Genomic DNA, 18,541 nt, shown 5'->3' with positions numbered 1-18,541 from the left:
ACCCCCACTGGCAGTTAAAAGGAGGAACCGGCTGAGATCTCACATTGCTCCTGGAAGCACCAAGCCGGAAGCACCAAGCCGGAAGCACCAGCCTGAAGTTGATGAATGAGACTTCATCGAAACGTCGTGAAGATACTTCCAATTCTACGCGGGAGAAAACCCGAACAACCAAAGACGTACATATATATATATATATATATATATATATATATATATATATATATATATATATATATATATAATATTATAATATTATATACATCCGCCTGGCCGTGCCCGGGAGCTGCGGAGGCAGAAATGTTGTCGGCGCTCCCGGATGACGAAGCCACGAAAGCGACTAGGGAACGACGAGAACCTTCCTGCCTCTGCTGGACTTGCACAAAGTCCAGCAGAGGCAGGAAGGTTCTCGTCGTTCCCCAGTCGCTTTCGAGGACTGCGGAGCGCGAGCCGGCGGAGCACGCTCAGGACGGCGAGGAATGGGATCATGTGTGCTGGAGGCTGAGGCAGCCTCAGCCTCCAGCACACGTGGTCCCATTCCCCGCCTTCCTGATGATGTCACCAGCCTCACCAGCCATAAACCTCACCGCACGTCACTGTTTCTCAACTACCCACACTTGAAATGTTGTACAATGTCACAAATCTCAATAGTCTTGGTGCATAAGAAAGCAGAGTTGTATGTAACTGGCTATGGTTTTCCCAGTTGCAATGCATGGCTGTGAAACCTGGGCCATGAGAAAGGCTGAGTGCCAAAGAATTGAGGCCTTTGAACTATGGTGCTGGAGAAGACTCCTGCAGTCCCTTGGACTGCAAGGTAAACAAATAGGTCAGTCCTAGAGGAGATCAACCCTGACTGCTTTTTAAAAGGCCAGATCCTGAAGATGAAACTCAAATACTTTGGCCACCTAATGAGAAGGAAGGACTCACTGGAGAAGAGCCTAATGCTGGAAAAGACTGAGGGCAAAAGAAGAAGGGGACAACAGAGAATGAGGTGGCTTGGTGGAGTCACCGAAGCAATAGGCGTGAGCTTAAATAGGCTCCAGAGGATGGTAGAGGACAGGAAAGCTTGGAGGAACATTGTCCATGGGGTTGCGATGGGTCGGACACGACATTGCAACTAACAACAAATGATAAAAAAACAATCACTCACTTATTTATTTGATGATTAACATCAATGAAAGCGATAAAGGGCACTGAAGGGAGTTTAAATGTTAAAGGTTACAAAAGCAAAGTGTGGCCATGGGGTATGTCCTTATTCAATGGGTCAGTGCTCCTTTCCTTTGTTCTGATTTTTCTTTCTCAACTAAAAGGGCTTTAGAATTATCCTATCAATTTGGCACTTATAAATTACTGTGTAGATGTCTAGTTGTGAGTCCTGTAAGCTGTAGCTGCTAGTATAACTCCATTTGGACCCCTGCTGAATGTGTTTGAAACCACCACAATTTTAACAGACTCCAGTAGATTAACAGATTAACAGAGTTGAAAGTCATCTAGGCCAAGCAGATTCTAACCATTTCTGACAGATGGCAGTCCAGTCTCTTCTTGAAAGTTTCCAGCGATGAAGCTCCCACAACTTCCGAAGGCAAGCTGTTCCATTGGTTGATTGCTCTCACTGTCAGAAAATTTCTCCTTATTTCCAGTTTGAATCTCTCCTTGTTCAGTTTCCATCCATTATTCCTTGTCTGGCCTAGAATAACTAGGTCTAGAGATGGTCATTGTGAACAATTGGATTATGTTTTCCATGTTTGGAATTGTTGTTTGATTAGTAAACGTCATGTGAGGCTTTATATACTGTATATAAGCTTCAAGGTATTTATTTATATTATTTGAGCTTACACATGGCTCCAATTGTCCACTGAGTGGTTTACAATCCTGTATGGATAAACATGTTTAAAGCAACAATAGAAAACAATAGAATATACACACACATACAGTATAAATAAAATATGTCTATGAGAATCATAACCCTAATCATAAGTATAACCCTAATCATAAATCATAAACTCACTACACAGTGAGTTAGGCACTAGACTAAAAACCAGAGACTGGTGAATTCTAGTCCTGCCTTAGGCATAAAAATCAGCTAAGTAACTTTGAGCCTTTCTCTTTCCCCTTCCTCCCTCCCTCCCTCCCTCCCTCCCTCCCTCCTTTCCACCCACCCACCCACCCATCCATCCATCCAACTTGAATGCTGCTCATCTCATCAAAGGTGACTCAAGGTGGCTTACAAACATTGAATAAAATGCCCTAAAAACATTAAAATAATAAATACATATCTTAAATTTTAAAATTCAATTAAAATAAAAACTAATCAAGAGGTCGGGTATTCTCTGCTCCAGGGGTGTCAAACCCACTGGCCACGGCCACCTCCAGTTTAGCAAAGGGGAAAAATTGTGATACATGATGACAACACGTCGCCATGAGTTTGACACCTCTGCTCTATTCCATCAGCCACTTCTTATGTACCATACCCCTATTAGAGCCCAAAGCTAGTTGGCATAGCCATGTCTTCAAGACATTACAGAAGGTCAAAAGGGTGGGAATGGATCTGACCCTCTTCTGGACCCCACCAGATAAAATTCCCTGGTTGATGGGATCTGCACATATTTCTTCTGCCTGCACAGGTAGGGCACAGGTAGGGCAGGCTAATTTCATTGGGATGAGGCGGTTTCTCAGATAGCCTGGACTGAAGGGCTTTAAAGATGAGAACCCTTGAAGGAGTAAACAGGCATTCACTTTAGTGTTTGTATATAGTGAAGAAATATTGGCCATCTTAGGGGTCCCAAGAACGTCCTGCACTGCTACATTCTGCACCAGCTGAAACTTTCAGCTACTCTTCAAGGGTAGCCCTATGGAGAGTGCATTGCAGTAGTCCAAGCATGAGATGATCAGGGTTTGAGTGACTGAGGTCTTTTTAGAGTAATACAGCACCATCCAGAACTAAACATGTTAAAGTCCGTCCCTCCTTCCTTCCTTCCTTCCTTCCTTCCTTCCTTCCTTCCTTCCTCTCCCCCTCCCCAATTTCAGCTTCCTCATTTCTAATTTAAAATAATGCTCGAACCAGTGAGTTATATTTTGGATGGGTTCCTTAAAGGATGGTTAATTCTGATTCTTTCACAGTGCAGAGTGGTGTAAGTAAACCCCAACGGGAGCTAAATGTAAAATAGTTACTCCTGGAGGTAGAATCATACCCAAGAGGACACCTAAGCAGTTATTGTATTATAATGTTTGCAGACTGGTGAGTTCCCACATCATGCTAAGCAATCATGTGGGTTGTTTGTGTTAGGCTTGGTGGTTTATGAATGCAATCAATGATGGTTTATTCAGGAAGCCCAATATAAGTAAACTAATGGCTAATTGGGATGTGTAATTCCAATTACTGAATTAAATAAATTACTTAATAAACCTATAGAAAAGCATACTTGAAGGATACCTTTTAATACTTATATTTTACAATAGAGGAAAACTGAGAAAATTAAGCATTAATGCCAGGCTAGATATTGAAGATATATATTTTTAAAAAATTATACTTTGTTGTGACTTTTTATCCATCTTGCTATAATAATGTTTCTGACTATCATGACCTCATGATTTTGTTATCTGTCCAGAGAACTTAGTTGTTGGACAGATAAAAGAATAAATAAAAAATAAATTAATATTTCCAAATATATTTGCCATTGTAAGCCAGAAATCCTAATATGAAAGCCTTCTACAATTTGGTCTACTTTCCTTTGCTCCATTGAAAACTGTAATTATTTCAGACATGAGAACAAAGAATTGTTGCCAATTCTGCCTCAGAAAAAAAATAATTAGATATGAATGTTGTCTTCCACATTAAGGGAGGTCAGATGTCGTAGTACAATAGCAATAAACATGGCATCTCCAATTTAAAAGAAGTCAGGTGATGAGAAGGGCTTGCTTGCAATCTTAGAAACCTATTGCCTGTCAGACAATTAGTCCTGGACCAGAAAAAATCAATGATTTGATTCTGGGTACCACTAATTATATTATTTTAAGATTGGCAAATGATACCTTAGAATTTATCATTAAGCATCTGGGAGATAAAGTACATCCAATTGCATCTCTGTTTATAGAAAAACTGTCTATTCATTCTTTGACTGTGTAAAATTTTAATCTTATTTAAAGAAAACTCTGGGTGTCTGGGTGTGCCTGTGTATTTTCTGTACTGTCTTTTGAACAGACGAGGGCAGTCTTCCATTAGCATTTAGCATCTGTTAAGGATGGCATTTCTTCCGTATCTACTATTACAATACTCCAGTTTGCTTAGTCTGCTCCCATAAATGGTATAATCCCCAAAGTAAAAGCAAGAACAAGGAATCAGACCATATGATTCATTTACATATGTTAACATTCCTGTTTTAAAGCTACTGCTAAGCTTTTCTTAATTAGCAGGCTTCCTCTGGTTAAGGACATATCATTAATATTTATACACCGAAGAGCAAGTCTTTGAATGTTGTCATAATTAGTGACTGGGAAAAAAAAACCTCACTAGATTTTATGTTGTCTGTATTCTTTTAGAATTAACTATGCTTTTTTCTTAAAAGCTAGACAGGCAGACTCAAATAAGAGATTATTGATTGTATTTCTTGTATTGGTCAGATATACACTAAGGGTTGTCCTCTATTGGGAATTTTTCAAGCCCTTCCTTTGTTTTTATTTTCCAGTTTATGTTTTAGCATCCATTTCTTTGAGAATGGGGGGGGGGGGAGCCTTTATTCTAAATGGACAGGCAGAACTGCCTGATAGAGATCAGATCATAAGTCTCCAACATTCAGTCATTCCTCCATCTTGACTATCCTCTAACTGATGCGGACTCCTTTAGTCCCGGGCAACACATCAAACTCATCTAGTGGACGCCATCTTGGAACGTTTGGTCATGATAACCTTTTAAAAGTGCATTTGGACAGACAATTTTTTCCTCTCTACCTGCTTTTTAGAGAACAGGCCAGTGGTGGGTTCCTACCAGTTCAGACCAGTTTAGCTAAACTGGTAGTGGTTTGGTGGCCTGCCATGCCCCCAAACCAGTTCCCTGGTCACTTGCCCTGCCGCCCCGCCCCGCCCCACCCAGTCACTCTTCCCCTCCTGGGCAGTTTGCTTGCCTAAGCTGCCATGTGGTGCCTGTCCTGCGCCCCAACTTAGCTGCCTCTTCCTGCCTACAGGTAAGTCTTGCTAGCCCCCCTCCCCAGAGCTTGCTGTGTCCCCCCCATCCCCACCGGGCTCGCAACCTTCCCTTTCCCCGCCCCTTCCAGGAGTCCCCACAAGCCCCATTATGACTCCCAGGGAGCTTCAGGGAGGCCTGCTAACGCCCAAAATATGGTGGGGGGGCAGCACCCAACCGCACCCATTTTGGCTCCCAGGGGGCTTCAGGGAAGACTGCTAGGCCCAAAATAGGGCATGGAATGCCTAGCAAGCCTCCCTACAGCCCCCTGGGTGGCAGGGGGGCCTTCAAGGGAGAAAGAGAGAAATCCTCACAGTTTGGAGATCCCCAAGTGCATGGAGCAGAGAGGTCTTCAAACTTGGCAACTTTAAGACTTGTGGACTTCAACTCCCAGAATTCAGCTCTGCTGGCTGGAGAATTCTGGGAGTTGAAGTCCACAAGTCTTAAAGTTGCCAAGTTTGAAGACCTCTGGCATGGAGCTTGAGTTGAGAGCTTATTGAAAGTGCTGCTTGCTATCCTTGCTCGGGCTAAGCTAATCAATAGTGGAACTCTAAGAATGCCAGATGATCAATAGGCATGTTCTCAGTTTCAAAACATCTGGCTTTTCTTCCTCCTACCAAAGACCTTCTGGGGTTTTTCACAGGATGGGAGAAAGAAAGAAAGGAAGGAAGGAAGAAAGAGCGAGGGAAGGGAGAAAGAAAGAAAAAAAGAGGGAGGGAGAGAAGCGAGGAAGAGGGAAGGGAAGGGAGAAAGAAAGAAAGAAAAAGAAAGAGTGAGGGAGGGAAGAGAGAAAGAGGGAAGGAAAAGTGAATGAGATATGGGTGGATGGATGGATAAAGGGGGGAGGGAGAGAAAAAGGAGAGGAAGGAAGGACCACAAACATGGCACTAGACACAGCTTCAGAGGATGCTTTGAAACAGCACAGCAATCCAGGGCTGAACGGGGCTTCAGAAGTCATCTAGTCCAACCCCCTGCTACAGCAGGAGACCTTATATCATCTTGGTTATTTTGGTGCCTCTAACACAGAGGAGAAATGCCACAAATCTCCAGGCATTGCCAACCTCTCCCCCACTAGTAAAAAAAACCTAGAGCAAAAACTTCATGCAGTATTAAAAATAATAGAAAAGGGGGCTGCTGTGTATTGTTTAATGGACTGCTAAATTGGCAAAATGGATGGCTAAATTGGCCACACCCACTCAGTCACATGACTGCCAAGCCACTCCCACCTGGTCACATGACTACCAAGCCACTTCCACCCAGCCACACGACTGTCAAGCCACACCCACAAAATAAGCCACGCCCACAGAACCAGTGGTAAATTTTTTTGAAACTGATCACTGGAACAGAAAAATTCTAATATCTGCACTGAAAGAACCTCTCTACTATAAATGAGAGCTCGGTTTCATTTTGTTGTGGTACTGAAAGCAAACTAAATTACATTGGTTTTTGTTTACCTTTGCCTTCTGCTATTTAATTCTAAATTAATAACTTTTGTGCTTGGTTACTGTTGATTGTATTGATATAAATGCAACAACCGTGAAATCTATCTACCCTCAACTTGACCTTTAAATACCATTTTATTCCCCACAATTCTCAAAAAGTTTGCATTATTTAAATACTGATTACTTTGGCCCTTTGACTATTTCTCTCAGCACAATCAATTTTTTTTAAAAAAAATTGGCAGGCAAACTATGAGAAGTATGATGGATTTGTGATCCTCCATGGCACAGACACAATGGCTTACACATCTTCAGCATTGTCTTTCATGTGTGAGAACCTGGGCAAAACCGTAATCTTGACAGGATCTCAGGTAAGAAATTTCCAGTATTCCAAGCAATACATTTATCTTGAAAAATAAGTTTTGACCATAGAAGATATGTTTTTTAATTTTTACTCATTACAGTTTTTCCACCCCTATTTACACATGGGATACAGTGAATGAGAAATGAGACAATTCATGACCTTGTATGGTGTTCTTTTTTAAATTGGAAATATCCTGAAAGACAGCTAGTTTGATTGAGCTATTAGTACTTCTGAAAGTTTGTTGTTTTATTTTTTAATCTTCTCCCTTTTCCTGATTCAAATTGTTTCTCCTTACACTTGGGATTATTGTTGCTGGGGCTTGCAACAGTTTTAAAAGGATGATTTCTATTAGGGAACAATGTTTTGGAAAGAAGTAATGAATCCCTTCCATTTAACCACCACCAAAATTATCTTCGCTCTATATGGTGGTTATTGTGATAAAAAAAGGACAATTAAAAGGGGATCCAGTAAAATCCAACATTTGGTATTTAATTGCTTGCCATAAGACTGTTCCTGATTGTCATGAACCTCTGGTGGGAATTTGACTTTTGCATTAGCTAAAACTTATGAATAAAATTCATTTGTAGATATTCAGTAGTATTGTAGGGATCCCTCTCCCACCCCAACAAAAGAGTATGGTAAAATTCAAGGATAATTTCATGAGGTGTGGGAGAAAGTATTTTACATTCCAAATGAAAAATTCCGCCATCTGCCATAGTTGAGATGAAGAAATGCATCCATGTTCTAATAAATCATACGTTAAGAGAATGTTTCATAAATTATGCATGGCTTTACACTCACTTTATATTATGTCGACTGGAGTTGCTCTCTCTTGCTGCTGAGTGTGTATGATTTTTTTTTTGAATGGCAATTGGTAATCTCTCTTTTCTAGATACCAATATATGAACTGAGGAATGATGGCAGAGCCAACCTGTTGGGGGCGCTGTTGATTGCGGGACAGTTTGTAATTCCGGAGGTCTGCTCATTTTTGTTTTATTTTTTATTTTTTTTGCTTTTAGACTCTTTGTTCCCTGTAAGGTCTGCATTGTAGAACCTGACTGGTGGGGAGGTTGTTTCAGAAGTATTTTGATTTATAAAAATTATACCAAAGCTTGCAAACAGGAACAAAAGACCAATTAGAGGGAACTTTATTTTTTTTTAAAAAAACAAATGAATATATCAATATAAAATACTTGATCCACTGTTGATTCAATACTACTATATAGCAGGGAAAACCAAATACACAGGTACAGAATAGGCAGTACTTGGCTCAACAGTAGTACCAATGAGAAGAATTCAGGTGTGTGATGGACCACTGCCTAAGTATAAGCCAGCAGTAAAAAAAAATAAAAAATACACTGTAGCTGCCAAAAAAGCCAATGCAGTCTTAGGTTGCATCAACACAAGGATGGCATCATTGATAGTACCTCTCTATCTTTCACTAGAAAGGGCACAACCGGTGTACTGCATCCAGTTCTGCTTACCACAATATAAAAAAGATGCTGAGGTTCTAGAGAGAGTGTGAGTGCAGAGAAGAGCAACAAAGATGATAAAAGGTTTGGAGGCTAAACCATATGAAGAATGACTAAGGGGGCTAGATATGGTTAGCCTAATAAAGAGAAGGCTTAGCACAGGGGTCAGCAACCTGTGGCTCTGGAGCCACATGTGGCTCTTTCATCCCTCTGCTGCAGCTCCCTGTTGCCAGTCGGCTCCACAATTGATAGGGCTTTTGGTTAGGACAGGTAGAGGAAAAAGGACCCTGCGCTAGGAGGTGACTCTATGGTGGGGAATAGGACTTGCGGTCAGCTTCAGAATTGAACCGGGGGGGGGGGCTTCCCGTTAGGACATTTGTGGCTTTTTGAGTGTTTAAGGTTGCTGACCCCTGGCTTAGCATAATAGCAGTCTTCCAATACTTGAAGGACTGTCATAGGGAAGAGAGAGTTGACTTGTTCTCCAAAGCATCCGAGAGCAGAACAAGAAGCAATGGGTAGAAGCTAGTCAGAGGGAGATCCAACCTGGAACTAAGGAGAAATTTCCTGACAGTGAGAACAATGTCAGTGAAACAGTTTGTCTCGCAGATTTGTGGGCATTCCATTGCTGATGGTTTCTAGGAAAATATTGGACAACTATTTGTCCAGGGTGGAATAAGGACTCCTGCCTTGGGCTGGGGATTGGATTAGATTTTAGAAGATCTCCAAGGTCCCTTCCAGCCCCATGATTCTATAAAAAAAAAGGAGTCATTGCAGATTTTACTCTGCTAATTGTTGCTGACTCTGGGGCGGGGGGTGCTCATCTCCATTTCAAGGCCATTGAGCTAGCACTTTCTGAAGACATTTCTGTGGTCATTTGGTCAGCATGACATCACGGAGGACTGTTACTTTCCCATCAAAGTGGTACCTATTCATCTACTCGCATTTTGCATGCTTTCAAACTTCTGGGTTTGGCAGATGCTGGAGTGAGAACGGGAGCTCATCCCATCCCATGGCACTCAGGTCTTGAGCCTGGATTGCCAGCTTTCCAACCAAAGAGACATCATGCCACCCATTCTATATAGCTGCTAAAAAAGAGAAATTCACTTTTAGGCTGCCTCAATAGAGCTGGCCTTTTCAAATGATGGGAAGCAATTGATTATGTGCCATCAAATTGGTCTTGACTCTTAATGACCACATGCATAGATCCATGATGCTCTGTCTCCAACCTGATCCTTTATGTCTTCTAGCAATGCTGTAAAGTGCTGTAATTGAGTCCATCCACCTTTTCTGTTTGTCAACCACTTCCCTATCATCTTTCCCAGCAATAGAGTTTCTCTTGAAAGTTATCTCTTACATAATATGTTCAGAGTATGATAATCTAAGCTTGATCTTTTGTACCTTGTGTGAGAACTCTGGGTTGATTTGTTCAGTGATCCATTTGTTCAGTTTCTTAGCCATAAATGATGTCTCAGAAATCTCCAACACAAACTTCAAAAGCATCTATCTTTGTTATTAACTTTTATAGAATGACATAGGGAAACTTTTTATAGGTACCAACATATACCAACCACAGGATATATTTTCCAAGACCTTCATTGCTACTCTACCAAGTGCTAGTCTGCAGAGGGTTTCAACTGCTGATTCTTTTATTGTTGATAGATGATCCTAAAAGGCAAAAACTAACTTTCACTTCAGTATCTTTGTTGACAATTCCAATGGGAAATAATAGTTTATGTTTTGCATTGGTAAGATTCCTACTTCTGTTGTCTAGGTCTTGGCACTGGATAAGAAACACTTAGAGAAATTACAGGATAGAAGATTCTGCTTGAATGTTAGAGCTGATGAGTTCTAACATTACAAATAATAATTTCCTGCAGTACGCATAAGAATATTGGATTTCCTAATCATTTTAATGGTTTTATTGGTATTGCCTATTCTTTCAATTAGTTTTCTAAAAAAGTTACTACTACTACTATAAGGTCCTTCTACATCAGTGGGACATTGCTGAATATAGAGCCATCAAAAATGTCAAAAATAAACTTCATCAGGCTTGAAATTTACCAATTATTTGAATAAAATATGATAGGAAAATGCATAGATTATTTCAGATGTGATGAATCTATGATAGCTTTTAGTATTCCTCAACATTGGTCTAGAGTGATGGGGGAATTGCTTAGTAAAAGGTTTCCCACTCTGAATTTTCATTGGGATTAATCTGTGGTGCCATAACTACCAATAGGCTGGGACAATTTGCACAGAGGGAAACCCAGAAACCTGATTGATATCTAGGTAGGCCCACTTTCTACTTACCTTTCTAAATAACTCAATTTTGTCTGCTCTGTCAAAAACATCAACACTTCTGGAGGGATTTTGCACATTATTAAAAGCCCATTCTATCCCCCTTTAAAAATATCTTTAACTTCGGAGATCTATCACAAACCTTGAGAGCTGCCAAACCTGTTCTCAGAAGGAAATCTCACAAGGAGATTTACCTGTATTTTGTTGTCAAAATCCAAAAGAGACACAGCACTTTTCAAAGCAGCCAAGAGATAAAAACCCTCCTACATAACCCTAATTATATTTATAACTCTCTCTAAAGTAGTTTTCATTGTATAGAAAGAAAATTCAACTTTATGTGTGTGTATGTTTTAATCTGCTGGATCTTTTAATTACAAGGTTTTCACACTGACATGCTTCTTTTCTCATCCTTGTAGGTGTGCCTGTACTTTGATAATAAACTGTACAGGGGAAACCGGGTGACTAAGATGGATGCAGGGAGTTTCAATGCCTTTTCCTCACCTAATCTGCCTCCGCTTGCAAATGCTGAGGTTGATATTATAAGTAAGCAGTGATGTGATTTCAGCTTTCAGGCTGTAGTTAATATGTAACCCTTTCCTGGATTATTGCCACATGGATCCAGGTTGTTCAAGCATCTTTATCTTTTATTTATAAGTCATTTTTGTTTGTTGTTTGTTATTACAATAAGCACCTGAATACTCTCTTTATTCAGAACAGACATCATACAAAACCTATGCCTTTCTTATGTCACTTTTGAATGACATGGTTGACATAGCTTATAGTTTATCAACTGATTGCAACTGTTTGCCCAATTGTGCCTCCTTATTGTCTCTCAGTTGTCCTTCTAAAACAGGGCTGTCAAACTCGTGGCCCGCAGACCAGATGTGTCACGCCCATGCCTAGTTTAGCGAAGGGGGGGGGTTAGGGTGACGCTGCCGTGACACCACGAGTTTGACACCCCTGCTCTAAAAGATGACATTGTCAAGGAATTGTGTCTTGCTGGTCTTCAGTTTTATTTGCTGTCAACCAGACAACAAACCTGAAGCGATGTCTGGCTAATACCTGCTTAATAAAGGTAGAAATTGAAGGCAGGTGGTAAATTCAAGTGGGGTTGTTGAGAGGGTGTTTTTAGTGTCTTGTGAATTTTGGTCAGTGTTGAAGGCTGTCTTGATATTGTGTTTGTGGAGAATTTTGCTGATTTTATCTGTGGTGCCTTTGATGTAAGGGAGGAGGGCGATGCCGTTGTCCTGTTCTGTGTCTCGGTTTTTGGGGGAAGTCTCCCTTTGGATTAGGTTGGTAATTGTTTTTCTTTGGAATCCGTAGGAGATTAATACATTTGTGAGAGTGTGTAATTCAGTTTTCAGGTGGTCTTTGTCAGCCAGGCGTTTGGTTACCAACCTAATCAGCAAAATTCTCCACAAACACAACTTTCACTATTGGCTGCTCATGGTTTTCTAGCTGCTCATTGCTGCCTCTCTGTACTCAGAATGAACGTGCAAAGTTATGTAATTGAGGTTAAGCTACTTTCAGCCTAGCAGGGAAGGGATGAAAAAACAGTGTCAGGTCTTCCCAGCAGATTGGAACTAGCTGAAAGTTGCATTTCAGGTTTGATTTTGCAGATGGATTCCTCCCTCCCTCCCTCCCTCTTAGGGAGGGGTCACTTCTCAAAGCTATTGTACTCCTTTAAAGGAAAGAATTCAAACCTGTATGGCAGCCTGGATCCAGCTTTACTGCTTTCTAGAATACTATATGAAGGGATTAGCTTGGTCTCTTCAGCTCTTGGACAGGGTTTCTTTTTATTGCATGCGACCTTGCTGGCAATACTTACAATGTGTTGGCTTTTCGTAACTTATGTAGCATCTTGTGTGCTTGATCTCAGTAGAGAGACCTGCTTCTTCTTGTTCAGTGTGTTTTGAAATGAAAGTCTTTCCAGATACTGGATAATGGAAGGGAGCCAACATAAGTGCTTCTGCTTTTCTAAACCGCTCAAGTCTACACTCCCAAGAACTGCACATGCAACCTAACTCGATTATGTAACCTGATGGGTAATATATCTTCACCACCTAGAGTGGGAGGAAATGAAGCAAGTGAAATTTTCCCCATCACTTTTTCTTCATCCCAGTACATGTTTAATTATTATACATGTCTAATTATTGCACATCAGACTGCTGTTAAAGGATTAGGAACTCCGCCAAATCTACAAACGATGCCATTATTAGTAGGATGCACCTGCTGGTTATCTTGGACTCATGTCTTCTTGCAATAGCCAAGGGATGGGCAACCTGTGGGCCAGGAAAAAGAAGGGGGGGGTTATAACATTCTTCCCAGACACAGGAGATCTAGCACCCTTAGGGCTGCTCTTAGGTCTGAGTTACCAAGATCCAATAGTCAAACCGGTTGGCTTACATATCTCCTGATTCAGTTGCTGAATGCCAGATTAGTTCACAATAAAAATATTTTATATCCACGGTCTTCTTGTGGATCAGCAGGCTGGTCTGGTTGTGTTATGGAGACCAGGATAGGAGAGCTGGGTGGCCTGAATTTAACCCATTTGTAACCCTGCCTGGAGATATTGTACAACATCAAGGTAGATTGTGTGATAGAATTACAGTCATCTGTTGGGAATACCATACATTCCCTCTCCATTAATCGGATTCCCCAGTGACTATACTTTGTGGTAGGTTGGGGGAGGGGGAAACAGAGTGCTTTGTTGCTAGTCCAACAGTTTATGGATTACACTGGTGCTCTCCAAAATGGTCCTTAGTATCTTAGGAGTTTGGTGTTTGTGGATCTCAATGCCCATGCTGGGGATCCTGGATATGGACTAACTGAGAACTTCATGGCCATTAAACATACACCAGAAGTCAGATATACTATGCAGCAGTTGATCTAGTTTTTTTTCTTTTGAGTTGATGGAAAGTGAAGTGATAGTTAAAGAGGGAAAGTTGTCATGATTGGATCCTGTGGATTCCTGTTAGGATTTAGACAGATTGCCATTCCTATCTTCACGAGTGAGGATCTAGCATGCTTCCTAAGACTTATGAAATTGCAGCAGTTCCTGAAAGCTTTATGGAGTTTTCTGATCAACATAACATCCCTCCTCCACTATTGAAACCTGAATCATAGAAGTAGTGAGAATTCACAGGGCTCCTTGGTTTAGTGAAAAGCATACAGGAATAAAATGGAGGGAGATAGAATTGAAGCATAGATGTTAAAAGTCTCAATGTGAATATAATTGCACTTACTATGGGGAACTTATGAGGGCAAAGACAATGTTTGTGTTCACAGCACTAATTATGGTGTCAAAGAATCTACTGCATCCCACTGAGTTACCCAGCTGAACTTTTCCAAAGATTGTGGATGTGACATTTTGTCAAGTTCTAGCTGGCAGAAGCAAAGTAATGAGTTTGTCATGCACTTTATTTATGCACTAAATTGCTAAAGTCTTCCAAAATTAGGAGAGGTTGTCAGCACACCACCTGATTATTTACTATAGAATCACTTTCACCAGTGAGACTCGAGGAGATTGACAATCAATATATTGATTGGAGATTGATAATCAAGATATTTTTTAAATTATCTGCCCTTTTGATCTTTGTTCTTAGTGGGTCTCAGAACCAAGCTGGTTAAGAAGGTTGGAAGGGGTTAAGAGAGTAATAGATGTCACATTAATGGAAGGAAAGATGGCAACAGATTTGAAGATATCAGTGATCTCACCCTTGTTGAAGAGGATCCAGAAATATCTGCTGTCACCATTCATTTTTGGGCAGGATTTGATGAACTGATAACTAGTGAACTGTGGTAATAATGGATGTTACAGATTTTTCTGGATCCATCACAGCCCAGCCCAGAAAGTAGCTTGGTTAAATTGGTAATTAATCTTATATAGGAATAAGGCAGAGGAATATTATCCCGTTGAGTCTTCTATTTAGCAGTTTTTGATACTGTTGCTATAGAATAATATTGAGGCATCTCTATGAGTTGAAAATTGGAAGTATTGTTTCATAGTGGTCCCATTCCTACCTCTGGTGCTGTTTCTAAGAAGGGGTCAGGGTTGGGGTGACTTTTGTAAAGCCTTGTAACAGTTGTGGTGTGTACTTCCACAAGATTCATCTTGCCTGCTATTCTTGAATATCTATATGAAGCTGCCAGTAGACGTCATTCTGACATTTGGAGTGAAGTTTCATCAGTAAATAGATAATAGTCAAACAGCCTCTCCTGAAGCAACCAGCAGTAGCATTGGAACTGCTGTGTCAGTGATTTTAGGTTGTGATGGAATGGATCAAGACTGATAGGGTGAGGGTGAAATTCTCTGGCTAAATATTTCTTATTTTTAGGAATTGGCTTCAAACCCAATAGGATGATAATCTTCTATAAAAACATTTTTCAAACCTAATTTTCACTGGAGGCACAGTGACTTCAGTTTCCAACATGCACAACTAGTCACCTTTGTCCATTTGTGAGTGTAGATAGCTGCATATCAGCAGTACATACACTAGCAATCTCTTAAATAGATTGTTGCAATGTATTCTATGTTGACCTGCCATCTTATATATAGCAATCAAGGTAGTATGTGGACTCAGAAGTTGACTGAACTTTACTCCATCTCTTCAAGCACTACTTTGGCTGCCAATAGTATACTATAATAGTATATTTACTATCATTTAAGGTAGTAACATTTATAAAACTCTAAAAATGGCTGTGGACATGGAAACCCGAGAGATCAGTTCATCTGCTATTGAGAACATCACAATATTTTCAGAATGATTATATGTTTAATAATATTTTAAGTTTATTTTAACATCTGGAGTGTTAATATTCTAAGCATGATTCTGTTGTTAAGCTACCCTATACTCCAAATGATGGTAGCTGATTTAAGGAAGAAGCATATTCATGGTGGAAAATGTTCCCAAAACTCTACGGGCCTGATGTAGCTTTCTAATCCCTTATTGTACTACATAATAGTTCTCGGGTGACTAAAAAAATACAAGAAGAAAAAGTTAAAAGGCAAATATCTTGTGTAAGTATTAATGTCCACATCTACATTTCATCACTTGTTGAGTGCAACATGAAGTGGCTTGTATCACAGATCTAAATCAAAACAGAAATGCCATGATGTTATAACATTATCTCAAATGCAGTGTAATTAAGATGTCAGATTGCATGTCATTAATGCATGTAGGTGTATGTCAGGCCTTTGTTGGCTCTTGAAGAAACCATGTTCATTCCAGCCCACTAGTATAATTTTATTTGGAGTGCTTAATTGGCCTAGTGACAAGTCCAGTCTTCTAGAATTGATATCTTTCTAAATGTGCTGGACGACAACAGCCACATTTCCTAGCCATCAGGTCACTGGATTAGGCAAGTATGGCCTAGACCACTCAATAATGTTTTTTCCAAGTCTGAAATTGACTCATGAGATATAATAATCACATTGATCATTCTTAAGGAGAACCCAGCTCTCATTCTAAAGTTTTAGGGATCAAACACTGCAACTTTGAATTGACTCATCTAAGGATTATAGTTTAGATTGAAGTAAGGAATCATGAAATGAAGAAGTTTCTTGGATGAGAAGTGAAATGTTTTCAACAACAAAAAAAAAATCAAGAAAGTCCAGTTGCCTTTTGGAAAAAAACACCTTAGAAACAATCATGACACGGATGATTTAGAATCTCCATAGACATTAAGGAATCGTTTTTTTCCTGTTTCCAAAAGTGTCTTCGGTTTCTTCAACTATTATCTCTCTTTTATGTCCAAGCACTGGCAACACCTAGCAGAAGAACCAGCTTCGTCACTCTCATAGCAGAAGGTCTAGAACAGTGATGGCGAACCTATGGCACGCGTGCCACAGGTGGCACGTGGAGCCATTTGTCAGGGCACGCGAGGCGCTGCCTTTTCAGCTGACTTCCTGTTTGCTCGGAGGGTCATTTTGAGCGTTCCAAAGGTATCAGGGATTGTCCGGTGGCTTCCCTGATGCCTCTGGAGGGCGTCCAGGGGGCGGGGGGCTGTTTTCACCCTCCCCAGGCTCCTATAAAGCCTCTGGAGCCTGGGGAGGGTGAAAAAAGCTTGTAAAAATGGAGGGGGAGAGCGCCTGTAGTGCGTGCATGCGCACTGGGGGTCGCACATTGCATTATGGGTGCGGCATGCCCACATACAACCCCCCTGTGCTCCCCCCACTTATGGCACGCGAGCCAAAAAAGGTTCGCCATCGCGGGTCTAGAACAAATCTAGGAGTTTTATAGTTTCTGTGTTCTGCTTCTAAGAATATTTGATTTCCTAGACAGGAAGATACTGGATTGTATGATTAATGTCCCATCTCAATCAGGAGACAGTTTCCTTCTGCATCAACAGAAAAAATGAGCTAGGAATCATACTCATAGTTAGATATCCATGATTCAACCACCAAAAACCTTGAAAATAACAAATCAAGTTGTGTATAGATTTAATTTTTATCAATGTGAATCATAATAGTGGGGTTTCCCATGGAATACAATTTATTTAAGGTGTCAGAAGTTTTTTAAAAAATCCTCATTTGTCCCAAATAATAAATAAGTGTCATTGAACTTGTCACCTTTAAAATAAGCTTGCCTTTAACCTTAAGAGGTTTATTGGTATTTAATGATGATGACTGAACTCCATAAGTACTAGGGACTCACCTTGTCATTCAAAGTTTTAGCTAGTTCTGAGTTGGTCGTGGTAGAGAGCTGGGGAAGAATGACTGTTTCTTCTGAATAATTATTCGGGACTGTGACTTATCCACAATGCTACTCTGAGGCGTAAATGATATATGTAGTAGATGTGGCTGTCCATTAATGAAATTGTTTTTACTCAGAGGATATATGTAGTATGTATATTTAACTGTAACTTGAACTGAACATTATCAGGCTTATTTATAATTAAGAGTGCAACTCAGTGTTTCCCAAGCTCAACAACTTTAAGCTTCATGGAGTTAAGCTTCCAGATCCTCAAATTTTGGAAGTTGAATTCCGCAAATCTTAAAGTTGCCAAGATTGAAAAACACTAGTGTAACCCAATAGAAGTTTGCTCTAAAATAAAGATAGATTTCCTTTCCCACGGGCACCTGTTAGTAGAGTTGCCATTGCTAGAATACATGCTGGGGTTTGTTTCTCCATTTGAAAAAAAAATGTTTACTGTAGATTGTCACCAGGATTTAATGGCATGATTTGGGATGGGAGAAACTCTTGAGGTGGGATGCCCCAAAACTTATAGACTACCATTCTATGGATTAAAACAATAGTTATTGCTGGCATAATCACCCTCTCTGTCAGCCCTGGAGGCCATCTTTTTCTTTGGATTCTCAGGGCTGCCACAATTAGTGCTGTGGGAAACTGGGAGGGGGGGATTGCATGCTGTTGCAGGGATATGTAGCCATAATAACATTCCTTTCTCTGAGAGTCAAGGACATTCAGCCTGTACCTGGAATGGCGTGACTGGGAGGCATCTCCAATTGGGACTATGCATTGATTGGACCACGTGATGGACATGTGGGTGCAGGGGAAAGGTCTTGGGCTTTTGGGTGGGGAAAACCTGGAAGCTTTCAGATTTGGGTTTTCCCAAATGTGCCAATATGACATCTGTAATAAAATGGAACTTTGAGGAACTTCTAGCCTCGGAGTCTACTTTCTTTGGAGGTGTTACTTGGAACTCTGACATTCTCTTTTTTATACTGGAAGGAATCCAATATAAAGTAGAGATTATGGTATTGCAACCAGATGGAGAGCTGAGTGATAAGTCCCCACTCAATAACTGCATTTACTAAGAAATTATATTC

At 40.5% G+C, this 18,541-nt stretch overlaps 1 protein-coding gene across 2 annotated transcripts in view; it reads left to right on the top strand.

Annotated features, from left to right (window-relative positions):
- ASPG (asparaginase) overlaps positions 1-18,541 on the top strand; it is a 79,226-nt gene that overhangs the window by 12,031 nt on the left and 48,654 nt on the right. For both annotated transcript variants that reach the window (XM_081936440.1, XM_081936441.1), the window contains exons 4-6: positions 6,861-6,986; positions 7,872-7,955; positions 11,166-11,292. In XM_081936440.1, coding sequence (XP_081792566.1) covers positions 6,861-6,986; positions 7,872-7,955; positions 11,166-11,292 — 337 coding nt within the window. The remainder of the gene's footprint in view (positions 1-6,860; positions 6,987-7,871; positions 7,956-11,165; positions 11,293-18,541) is intronic.

Source organism: Natrix helvetica (assembly GCF_964273705.1).
Source record: "Natrix helvetica genome assembly, chromosome: 1".
Lineage (NCBI taxonomy): Eukaryota > Metazoa > Chordata > Lepidosauria > Squamata > Natricidae > Natrix > Natrix helvetica.
The sequence above is the reverse complement of the archived record's forward strand: the minus strand, read 5'-3'. Positions and strand labels throughout refer to the sequence as shown.